Source organism: Xiphophorus maculatus, chromosome 2 (genome assembly GCF_002775205.1).
Source record: "Xiphophorus maculatus strain JP 163 A chromosome 2, X_maculatus-5.0-male, whole genome shotgun sequence".
In the NCBI taxonomy this organism is placed as follows: Eukaryota; Metazoa; Chordata; class Actinopteri; order Cyprinodontiformes; family Poeciliidae; genus Xiphophorus; species Xiphophorus maculatus.
Window position 1 is genome coordinate 2,924,146 of NC_036444.1, and position 12,557 is coordinate 2,936,702.

A 12,557-nucleotide genomic window follows, 5' to 3' on the forward strand; every position below is an offset into this window, starting at 1 on the left:
AGTCAGGCGCTGTAACAGCCGTAATTGTGTAGTGTCTCTTTAAGATACTCTAGTATTGCTAATGATGTCAGAAGTATGCGCCACGGCTTCTCTGTAGAAAGCGTGGGAGAAACGTGCTAAAAAAACAAACAACCAAAAAAAAAAAAAAAAAAACACGTGCTAGACGGACATGTTAGCTCCCTAACTTTTTAGTAATGTTACGGGTTGTTTGGACGCTGCTCAATTTTCATGTCTGATAATATAGCAGCCGTTCAACCGGCTTTGTAAGGTTGATGAAGAGCGCATTTATTAAAGGACAACACTGTGGAATTCCCAGTACCAGTGTGGTTGTGAGTTTTTTTTTTTTTTACCCCTCCAGGGGGTCTTTTGTGGGCTCTAGTGTCCCTTTTATGACAGTAGGCTGACAGGAAACGGGGAAGGAAAGGGGGGAAGACATGCGGCAAATGTCGCCCGGTCCGGGAGTCGAACCCGCGTCGAGGACTCGAGGCCTCCAAATACGGGTCGCGCTAACTGCTACGCCATCACGGCACCCCTGGTTGTGAGTTTTTGACCTTTGCTGCCGCCTCCTCTCCTCCCTTAAACACAACCCAAGCGTTACAGCGCCGTTACACTGATCAGCAACTTCCGGCTCTAGACTGGATGCTGAAGCAGGGAAGCGGAAGCGGCCGCGGGAATTGCGCATGTACGGCATGCAAATATTTGCATAGGCCCGGCCGATGTCCCGCCCCCGAGAGCAATATCCTCCACCGTGATTGAAAAGGGCCAATTATATCAAACTCGCGGGCCGCACTAACATTAAACTTTCATATTAAGGCGGGGGCCACAAACTATCTCAAACGCGAGTTTGAGACCCCTGAGTTATGGTTTAATTTTCAGCGTTTCATGTATCGGAGTTCTTTTGAAAACAGGGAACATTTTGTCCATTTTGTTCACTTGTGTATTATTGTGGAGCAAAACAACCCAATAAATTATGTGTCTGTGCGTTAAATCAATTTAGAAAAATGTCATGAAGTGTATTGTGAATTTATAAAGCCCTGCAATTACATTTAGTCCAATTAACAGTCAGGGTAATGCTCGCTATTGGCAGCAGGGGGCGCTGGTTTCCTACATTTACCAGTGAAACACTGCTCCATGTAAAGTATTTTTTACATTAAATTTGTTTAACTCAATTTTAAACATTTAAGTAATGTTTGATATGCAGTATGCTGTTCTAAATGTGCTGCAAGTTTGGTATTAGTTTAAGCAACATGAAACATTAATGTGACATTTTAGCCAACAGTTGATGGTGATCAAAGAAACTGAAATGTCTGGACAATCTGTTAGTAAATGAATAATTAAAATTGGCTGAATACAGCTAAAGGTTTTCACAGACAGTTCTCATTTCTGTTGCTGGTAACAAAAAAAAGGCACCTTAACGACTTAGTAAACTGTACAACTTTGAGAACCCTTTTCTGACTTTTTAAATTAAAATTAAAGTTATAGCAGAGCAGATAGAAAGAAAAAAAAAATTCACCATAGAGCTATTTTGCATTTTAGATAGATAAATCTTTTTTATTGTCATTGTCACAAGAACAATGGAATTTAAAAAGTGCCATCAGTCAGTGCATATGCTTAAAAACAAAAAATAACTGTCTCACAATTTACACACAATGTAAGAAATAAAAAACAAATAACAGAAAACAACCCTAATAAATAAGGATAGCCACATTCTCACATACATCATTCATGATGATTAATGGTTGTTTTTGCTTGCATTAGCTGAAAAAAAAAAGAAACATTACTTGTGGCCCCTGAGTGCTTTCATCTTGGTGATTTTTGGCCATCAGTGCAAAAAGTTTGGACCCGGGTTAAAGCTGCAGGATTTATCTTTTACACTGTAAAACATTTGGGCCGCATTTAGTAGTGTCTACTGTCTTCTGCTCTTTAAGTCAAATACATTTAGCGAGTTTTTGATTTTGAATCGAAATGTGAGTTTGTGAAAGATAAACTTGCAGTAGGAAGTCGTTAACTTTTTATCAATTTTGTCAAACCTCCAAGAGTTGAATAAACTAGAGTTTTAAAGTTAGCCCTTAAAAAATCTGAAAGAAGAAAAAGCCAGGAGTGGAAACTATTTGCAGTGTCCTTAGCAGCATGTTTAGTATCCTGAGATGGAAGTGTGTTACATTGATATGACTCTTGTGTGTTATTATGCTAAATGTTCATTTTAATGAATTTTTCAGCCTGCAGAGCTTGAGGATAATGTCCTGTTCACACTAAATGTCATGAAGCAGAATTCATTGACACTTTAGCTTTAATAACATAAAGCTACATACTTTTTAAAGTGTAATCAGTAATACTTTGGATCGTGATTTCTTGGTTAATGTCAAGTTGTCATAATGAAGACATTTTGAATAATGTCAACTTTGTATTAAAAGTGTCATGATTTACCAAATGGCCCTTTATGACAACAGTCATAAATATTCATGAAGACTTACTCATGTTCATGACAGGTGTTATGTCATGTTTATGACTTTGTCATGACAGTTTTATTCACAACCCGTCAAATAAAGTATTACCAATAAATGTAACAATAAGTTGTTAGCACATTAAGCAGCATTGATTGACAGCGCTAAGCCCCTCCTCCTGATTCTGATTTATTCCTTTTGGTTGGGAGTGGAGCATTTCTTCAGATGGCAATGGCAGCAGAGAGTGGCAGCAGAGGAGATGGATCTTTTCACAGATTATCTGTCTTGTATTATACTGTCACATCATGGTGACAGTTTTAATAAATATGGAAAAACTTATTTTTGTTAAAGTTACATACTGCAGCTTTAAGCTGAGTAAAGCTGGCACTACTTTTTGAGTATAAGCCTTTGCTAGTGGGTGTCCTGGTTGTCTTTGCCCCACCTTTGGGACGGAGGAACAAAGAATACAACCACAGGAGGCAGGACTAAGAGCAGAACCCAGCCACTTCTACTGCAGTTCATCAGAGCTTCCCATCCATCATGTTGGGTTCTGTGCTTCTCCTGTGCCTCTGCATTTTATTCCTGTTATTCCAGCTCAAACCTCGGAGACCCAAGAACTTTCCCTCTGGACCCCCCACGCTGCCGTTGCTGGGAAACCTTTTCAACCTCAGCCAGGAGAACCCGCTGAAGGACTTGGAGAGGGTAAGAAACATAAATTAACTTTTAATTTTGCTCTTAGAAATCAAGTGTAAAATGTTTTGAAATTAGACTTTTTTGCTGGCACAACACTTTAGTTTTCTAACAAATTTAAAGAAATGATTCTGAAATGTACCAAAGTTTCACATATGTAGGCAGTGGTAGAGAAAGTATTCAAACAATGTACTTAAATAAACCGACAAATAAACAGACAAAAATGTACTGTAGCAGAAGTAAAAACACCATATTAACATTTTTTTTGAATGCTAGAAGTTCATGCTTTCAGGGGAGGCGAAGGTGGTACAGGAATCTCCAGGAGTCACTTTTTGACTCGGTTAACTGGAATGAATCTTTTAAATAAGACACTGGGTGGCTCAGGTCTTCTGGATAACGGCCTTTACTAGACTCCATTTTGGGTGTTAGTGATTCTGCAGGTCCTTTTGGACCCGCCTTGCTCTTCTTGAGGGAGGGTGACGGTACTTTCCTGCTTTGCAGTGGACCAACTTTGCAGTGGATTACTTTCAAACTAACGAATCAAAAAAGCCCAATCTGTCTTGGATGTAATGTGTAACGCAACGCTTTATAGAAATGCAGTGAAGTAGAAAGTACAGATACTTGATGTAAAATGTAGTGGAGTAGAAGTCGAAAGTACCCACAATTAAATTTACTTAAGTAAAGTACAGATACATGAAAAATGTACTTAAGTACAGTAACAAAATACAAGCACTTTATGTCCCACCACTGTATGTAAGCAGCGTTCCCTCTGCTGAATACAGAGGTTATTGCATAACCTCTGTATTCTTGGAAAGCAGCCAGCCCCCGTTATTCTTAATGCACTGTAAAAATCCTTATCTTATTTCTGATCTATTTTACTTTTCTTCAGTCTTTTTACTGGTATAATCAGAATGAAACTCAAATGCATTCAACATTTTCCTGTATTTCCAGCCTTTAAGGTCCAGTTTGCTCAGAAAAAGGAGTTTTACTTGTGTGTAAACATGATATCAGTGCAGAAGTCAGTTAGAGCTGACTTCTTACACATTTGGCATGTTTCCATCAGGGAGTGTTTTGTCATTTGTATCCTTTGTGAACTAATTACTGGGTGGGTCTAATCCGACTGATTAATGACACCTTACTGAAAGATAACGAGATTGAGACATTTCACTTGTCAGCTTTCAATACTGACTCATTTAAAGTACGTGTGTTAGCTTCAAACATCATATTTTCAGACTTAGGGTTGTTTTTGTTGTAAGCTAAGCGCTGGACCAGTTAATGCTGTTCTTTTTACATTGAATATTAAATTAATGCATTCTGAACAAAATAGTTATTGTCTCCTTTATCTGTGAATCTGTGAAGAGACAAGAATTTACATCCCATCATCTGGACAGACTTTTAAGAGAACCTATTCATAAAACAATGTTTTTTCTACATTTGAAACTATTTTGTAATTTCTAATGACCCTGCACAGCAGATTTTCTGACTTTATTCACATACAGGAAAATGGCTGAACAGAACAACATAATAACATAATAGAAGTCAATGAAATGTGATTGTTCTAATGCAGTGGTTTAGGAGTTTTCACTGAAAATGGTTCAACTGTGACACAGTACTGGTTTAATAATGTTTCTAATATTGGTGTTGACTGTTAAAATGACATTTTGTGTTTTCCTAACAGCTCAGAAACTCGTATGGAAACGTATACAGTCTGTTTCTGGGTCCCAGACCCGCTGTGGTCCTCAACGGGCTGAAGGCCATGAAGGAGGCCATAGTGGCCAAAGGTGCTGATTTTGCTGGAAGACCACAAGACATGTTTGTAAATGATGTCACCCAGAATAGAGGTAGGTCTTACATCCCAGAAGCATCCCGAAGCATTTAAGAGATGATTAAGAGGGAGCCATATGTGTCAAACATAGGCCTGGGGGCCAAATCCGGCCAGCCATAGCTTTTTATGTGGGCCTCTAGGCTCTAAAAGTATGCATAAATAAGGCCTATGTATGCATACAATTCTGTGCTTAAATATGATTTTATTAATCAGTAATTAAGTTAATGCTTCCACTTTTACTGCGATCGCGGAAATTCACACAAAATCAACAAATTGTGGGCGTGCCGTGATGGCGTAGTGGTTAGCGCGACCTGTATTTGGAGGCCTCGAGTCCTCGACGCGGCCGTCGCGAGTTCGACTCCTGGACCCGACGACATTTGCCGCATGTCTTCCCCCCTCTCCTTCCCTGTTTCCTGTCAGCCTACTATCATATAAGGGACACTAGAGCCCACAAAAGACCCCTTGGAGGGGTAAAAAAAAAAATCAACAAATTGTGACGTTTTTTTCAACAAACTGAGTTTAAATGGTAAATGGACTGAACTTATATAGAGCTTTTTCCAATCATTTTGACCACTCAAAGCGCTTTACACTAGAGTCACATTCACCCAGTCGCACTCACAAACACACACACATTTATACACCGATACGCAGATCGGTTGGCAATTTATTTATTGAAAAATTTCCAGGAAAATGGTCAAAAACATTGGCTGGAAGTGATGGCAACTCCTACATGCAGGTGGCAGTATATTTTACTTAAGCACTTCTGCCTCGGTCTTACTTGATGTCAAGTTCTAGTCTGTGATCAATTATTTGCAAATAATAAAAAGTCCCATTTATCATCACACTTAAGCGGAAATATTGCAACATTTCTTGTAAATATTTCTAAATTTGCATCAGAAAAGTTTTGGGAAAAAAATCACTGAAAAAATTTTGAAATTCTGGAAGGACCGATCAATTTGAAACTGTTCAATATTATTTTATTTTAAGAAGAACTTAAGAATCAAGTGCAGAGACGTTTCTAACAGTTCATTTATCAAGTTTATTGATGCAATCTGACACAACCGGCCCTTTAAGAACATTCGTGATCTTCATGTGGCCCAAAATGAAAACGAGTTTGCCGCCAACATCTGAGATATGGTCAATAATTCCTATTTTTCAGAGAGATAAAAAGAAATGAGACACTTCAAACTCATTTCGGGTGGCGTAAAAATGGGAACAAGCCATTGCTGTTTCAAGGCTAAACTTCTTGGACAATATTAATTAAAATTTTAAGATTTAATAAGAAAAACACATTTTTATACAAAACCCCAGTGTCTTAGAGTACTAAGGAGTATTGGGGCCATATTAATAAAGTCATAATATTACGAGAATAAAGTCTAAATAAATTAAGAATAAATTCATAACATTTTTGCAAGAAAAACTCAGAAATTTTGAGATTAATCTGAGAAATCTTTAAGGAAAAACTTGAAAATTTCTGAGTTTCAAACATTAAAGATTTTTGAGTTTTGAAACTCAGAAATTTCAAAGTTTATCTAGAAAATGTCTGAGATTTATCTAAGCATTTCTTGAGTTTTTGACTGTTCAAACTGAGAAATTTGAGATTAACCTAAATATTTAGGAATTTTTACTCAAAGGTGACTTAACTTGTGCATGGAAAGCCATTGTAATCCTTTGTATTCATTCCATTCAGTTATTTCAGCTCTAATCTGACATAAATATATATAAAATATATTTTGTGAGTGTAAATCTTTGTGTTCCCACGTTTGTTTCAGGAGTGATTCTGGCAGACTATGGTCTGAGATGGAGAGAGCATCGGCGCTTTGCTCTGATGACCCTGAGAAACTTTGGTCTCGGCAAAACGTCAATGGAAGACCGAATTCATGATGAGATTCAATACACAATCAAAACTCTAGAACAGAGCACAGGTATTTCATCTTTGAGTTTGAGTATACTTTACTTTCTGCAACATTTACATGATCAAAAATGATCTGTTTCTTAAAATTTTCTCATTTTAATTTAATTTATTTTATTTAATCAAATTATTTTCTGGTTTTGATCATTTTTGCAGGCACACTGAGTCCACAGGTTATGTTCCATAATGCAGCTTCCAACATCATCTGCCAGGTTCTGTTTGGTAAACGCTACGAATACAATGATGAGCTGATTAAAGTTATCGTTCAGTGCTTCACCGAGAATGCGAAGATTGCCAACGGACCCTGGGCAATGGTGAGTCAAAATCCATCTCTGAGTTGCTAGAACTAAATCATATATTTACATTTTTCCTGCCGAGACGATGGAAAGCGCCTAATCTTGGTTATAACTCAAGTATTTCTGTCAGATATTCATTATAACAAATCTTTTGACCTCATCTGTTAAAACAAGGCCTTTCTGTGCGTTCATCTCAGTTTAAAATTGTAGTATTTGCTTGTTGTAGTTCAGGTCAGGTCAGTCTCCTGTTTGAATTCAGATGCCATACTTATGAAATAAATCTGTTCATACCAGTTGGTGTGAAACAAACCAGAATGTATGAGGAATATAACTTAATGTCTTGTTTCTCTTTGCAGCTTTACGATTCTCTTCCCATTACTCGCAGTTTGCCACTTCCATTCAAAACTGCCTTTAGAAACTATAAGGTAATGGAACAAAGCTTCTGCTAAACTAAACACACGTTTGTGGTGGGGAGATGAGCATTATAGCAAAACCGTAATGCTTCACTTGTGAAAGTAAATCTGTCACTTTCAGGTAACAATTCACTGCTGGACAGTAGACATTAAATAAAAAGTACACAAACAAACACAGCATTTCCTGGCTCTCACCTGCCTTTTGCCTTCGGGTGTTAATGTAAAAATGCATGATAGAAATCTCCATAATTTTCTAAATTTCTTTGCTTTGAATGGCTTTTCTGTTTAGACTTGTCAGGATATTGCAATGGAGCTGCTGAAGGAGCACAAGAAGACCAAAGTGCCCGGTGAGCCTCGGGACTTCCTAGACTGCTACCTGGATGAATTAGATAAGGTGTGTATGTAACAAAAGTCAACTCTATTTAAAACATAGAAGCTGTGTTCAGTCAGGCTTCACAACATCATAAAACTAAACTCAAAGTCCACCAGACCATGATTGATCATCTTTTCCCAAAGTGGTGTGTGGTATTAGATTTATATCAGATGTAACAGAACCAACATGGTCCAGAAAACTCCACTTTTGTCTCATCAGTCTGCAGAGTATTTTAGAAAAATTCTTTGGAATCATCAGAATATTTTTGGGTAAATGTGAGACGAGCCTTTTATACAGATTTTAAAAAATCTGGGGTAACTTTTATTAATTTTTTTTTTACCAAATTTGTTAAAATTGTCACTGTGTCCTGGCAGTATAATATGAGACAGATCTCATCCACGTCCTGCGTCTGAAATGCACCAATCAGAGCCAAGAGGAGGATCTTAGTGCTGTCAATCAAGGTTATGTAAGAGCTGCTAAATGTGCTAGTGGTGCAGAAACAACTTAGTATTCCAGGAAAACTGTTTATCCTTCATCATCCGTGGCCATGCTATCTAGCCTGAGCATTCATGACGGGTCTTGGATTGATATTAAATTGGTTTAGTTATCCGACATGTATGCATGACGGAAATGCAAAAATACATGCGGATTGTATCCAACATAAGTTGACTTTAATTTGAAATGACTGAAGGATTTAATTTTCTGGTACTCCTGGTGCATTTCTTAAAGTATAACTCAGGGTAATTATCTTAATTTAGTTTGCCTTACATTTTTCTGTGTCCCCGTCTGTAGAGGAAGGATGACGGTTCTTCATTTTCAGAGGAACTGCTCATAAACTACATTCTGGATCTACATTTTGCTGGGACTGACACCACCTCCAACACTCTGCTCACAGGATTTCTTTACCTGATGAGCTACCCACACATACAAGGTAACCTCAACAACGCTTACATGCTCATAAATGCAATGTTTTTGTGTCAGGTTAAATGTAGCAATCTTTTTATTGTTTTCTACATAAACATCTGCTTTCTCTTTCCACTTCTTGTGGTTTATTGCAAACACAAATGGTCACAAAAATCAGTGAGAAATGTTGCCATCCAAGAGGGAAGGAAGGGGCTGAATTGGAACCACAATTAACATTAATATTAATAAATTCCCCAAGTATGACTTGATGTGGAAGCCAATTCAAATACAAGGTGATGCAAAGTTATGTAAAGAAGTAAATAAACTTAGAATTAATATGATAAATATATTAAAAGAGCAATAATAAAATTTAAACATGATATATAACATAAAAATGAAAATATTCCTGCAGAACATTTTTGTTCTAATTCAGAAATACTTTCCTGATCCCAAAGGGAAATCAAATGTTGTAACTTGTATTAAGAGTTATGGTAGATGATGATGATGATGATGATGATGATGATGATGATGATGATGATGATGATGATGGGCAGGACTCTATCAGCTACAGCTGTCTGAACATTTTTTATTATAAAGACTAATGAAAATGCTATTACAATAATTTAACATCCTGAAAATAAAAATAGGCTTGAGTTTTAATTTGTCCTTGTTTGGTCAGGTAACTCCTTTAATTTTTTATTTTTTAGCAATGTTTTAAAAATGGTATTAGGCTGATCTAGTATTTAAATATTTAGATCTGAGGTGCACTTTGACGCTTGGTTTTTGAGCCATAAAAACCAAGAGTCATAGTCTTATTGTCACAGTTTTATTTAGTGTACCTGAGAGTCTTATTTGACCACAAAGTGTAAATTTTAGAGTTGGAAAAGCTTAGGAAAGAGAAAAAGAAAAAAAACAAAGTAGAAAAGAATTCCTTCTGTCTTCTTTGTGACCGTTTCTTTTCACTGCTGCTTCAGTTTTGCTTTAATCGTCTCACTATTCAGTATTCTCCTTACATGAGCCAGGGCTAAGTGTATTTTATTACGGTTTAAGTTGTGCAGTAACGTGCAGCAACACTGGATTCCTCAGAGCGATGTCAGCAGGAGATCGACCAGGTGCTGCAGGGGAAGGATCGGGCCAGCTTCGAGGACAGACTCAGCATGCCTTATGTGCAGGTAGAGCACATCAGATGATTTATTTCTGATTTCTATTCAGAACGCCAGGCATCATTCATAGCAACAAAAGAGAAAGCAGTTTTTTAAAAGCAATCCTACATTTTGGGATGCTGAACTCACCTGCAGAGGTTACCCCTGTAACTCTGATTATGATGTATGATCTCAAAGAGACAAACAGAAGAACTTTATAAATTAAACAAATATTTGCATAAGAAATCAGGTTTTCGGAGCTTAAAAATGTTTTATGCTTGAACTGTTTTCCAATTGTAACTCTAAGCCTTTTTGTTTTTCTGGTTTTATTTGTCTGTGCTTGAATTTAATGATAGAAAATTTGTGTTAAATCAGGCTGTGATCCATGAAATCCAGCGGATTGCCAACACAGTTCCACTCAGTGTCTTCCACTGCACCACTAAGGACACAGAGCTCATGGGATACTCCATTCCCAAAGTGAGTTAAACATTAATGACTTCATAAGAGGAACAGTAATGCCATCATGCTGTCTGTTTGGTTTCAGGGTACAATGATCATCCAGAACCTGACCTCAGTGTTGAGAGAAGAGGGACAGTGGAAATTTCCTCATGAGTTCAACCCTGAAAACTTCCTGAATGAACAGGGAGAGTTTGTCAAACCTGAGGCCTTCATGCCTTTCTCTGCAGGTAAAATGAAATGAGGGCCGTCATAGATAGAAAATAAAAGGAGTAAATGTCTGCCAATAAACTGAAATTTTGAGATTAATTTCAGAAATTTTCTAGAAAAAAAATTCTGAGTTTCAAAAGTCAAGTTTTTTTTTTTTTTTAGAGAACTTCTGGGATTTTTCAGTTTTACAAATTTTCAACTTTTGGAGTTCAGAAATTTCCAAGATTTTTTCTAGAAATGTTCTGAGATTAATCTAAAAATTTCTGTTTCTTTTATGCAAATTTTTTACTTGAAGCTCAGAAAAATTCTTGTTTTTCCTAGAAGATTTCTGAGATTATTCTTTATGGGAAATTTAATCCTATTGTATTGTAAAGATGTATTGCGGTAATGACCCCAATACATCTTTGTACATCTGAGTTGATAAGTCAGTGAAATTAATCTTTTTTTCTGTCTTCCAGGTCCTCGGGTTTGTCTGGGAGAGGGTCTTGCTCGAATGGAGCTCTTCCTCTTCATTGTGACTCTGCTGAAGAAGTTTAAGTTCATCTGGCCAGAGGATGCAGGCGAACCTGACTTTACTCCGGTCTATGGAGTCACTCAGTCGCCAAAACCTTACTACATGAAGGTCCAGCTCAGATCTTCAGTGTGAGGACGGCAGAGAAATTTTGAGTTTAATGAGCAATTTACAACTGAAAACTAAATAACTGCCACTAAGCAACTCTTATTATTTAACAAGCTTACTTTTATTTGAGTGAGCATTTTTATGGTGTATTTCAGTGACTGCTACATCTCCACATACAGGCATGGATGAGTTACTACAACATTTTCCTTAATGAACAAAGACCTTTCCAGAAATATTTGTTATGTATATAGGGAATATTTTAGAAATGAAAGGAAAAACCTACTGTTTACCTAACTCTCATTGTATTTCGCATGAGTGAATGGCACCAAAACTTGCACTAATGCAGGAGTTTTTATTTTGGCCTTGATTGTTGAAACTAAATAAAAAGATTAAAGAGTTTCTCACTTTATCTGTTTGTGATCAGATTATTTTGAAAGGGGCAACTAACCAATGTCTTGTCAATCTGAGTCAGAATACATTAACAAATGTCCACAAAGCATTTATTTATTTATTTTGGATAATATGCTAACTTTCATCTTCCTCTCTTCCGTTGGATAATTATCGGTTTCCACCTCATCCTGTCTTTCACATTCTCCTCTTTAGATTATGTTTCACTAAATACATTAATGTTTTTGAAGTCTTCCTTCTTTTGTCTTCCCTCTTTGTTCCTTTACACATCGAAAACATCTCAGCCTTGCCTTTCTAAGTTCATCAGAAAAACTCAACCTAAGTGAACTTCTGATTGTTTTCCTGCTGTGTTTTCCAGCAGCCATTGTACAGTGTTGAAACCAGCTGACCAAATATGCTGGAGCTCAGCTTGGGTTGCGTGGTACTGGTGCTGTGCCTGCTGATTTGTGACTTTACATACTGGAGGTTTTTGAAACGGCTCATTTTCCAAACACCAAATAACATAAATTTATTGCCAAAAAACTTTTGGGGTGTTTTTTTTCAAGCACTTGGGCTGTTTTTAGGAGCAGTAGAAACCAACAAGGAAGTACAAAAAAGGTACAAAATGTGAAGTTTGCATAATATGTCCCCTTTATGTTTTACCTCAAATAGAGACATGATCTGTTTAATGTAGAAGCTGCAATATGTTTATCAGACCAGCCAATGTATTTAATTTGAATCCTCTTCAAATACAAACTTTTCTGGATGTTTATCCCAGATTAGAGGAGTATAAAACCTGAATGGTGGTTCTTCATGTTTAGTTCTGGTTCTGGGGATGCAGAGCAGACCAGAACCAGAAGGTCAGAGTGGTCTGAAGGTTGATACAA

The 12,557-nt window shown here is 37.0% G+C and overlaps 1 protein-coding gene across 1 annotated transcript; it reads left to right on the forward strand.

The window, feature by feature from the left end:
- Window positions 1-2,880: 2,880 nt before the first annotated feature.
- LOC102227138 (cytochrome P450 2F2-like) lies at window positions 2,881-11,692 on the forward strand. Its single transcript, XM_023342419.1, has 11 exons — window positions 2,881-3,146; window positions 4,813-4,975; window positions 6,732-6,884; window positions 7,028-7,185; window positions 7,524-7,592; window positions 7,870-7,974; window positions 8,746-8,884; window positions 9,943-10,028; window positions 10,374-10,475; window positions 10,543-10,684; window positions 11,123-11,692. The coding sequence occupies exons 1-11, from the start codon at window positions 2,985-2,987 to the stop codon at window positions 11,308-11,310; spliced, it is 1,467 nt and encodes a 488-aa protein (XP_023198187.1). The 5' UTR covers window positions 2,881-2,984; the 3' UTR covers window positions 11,311-11,692.
- Window positions 11,693-12,557: the final 865 nt, after the last annotated feature.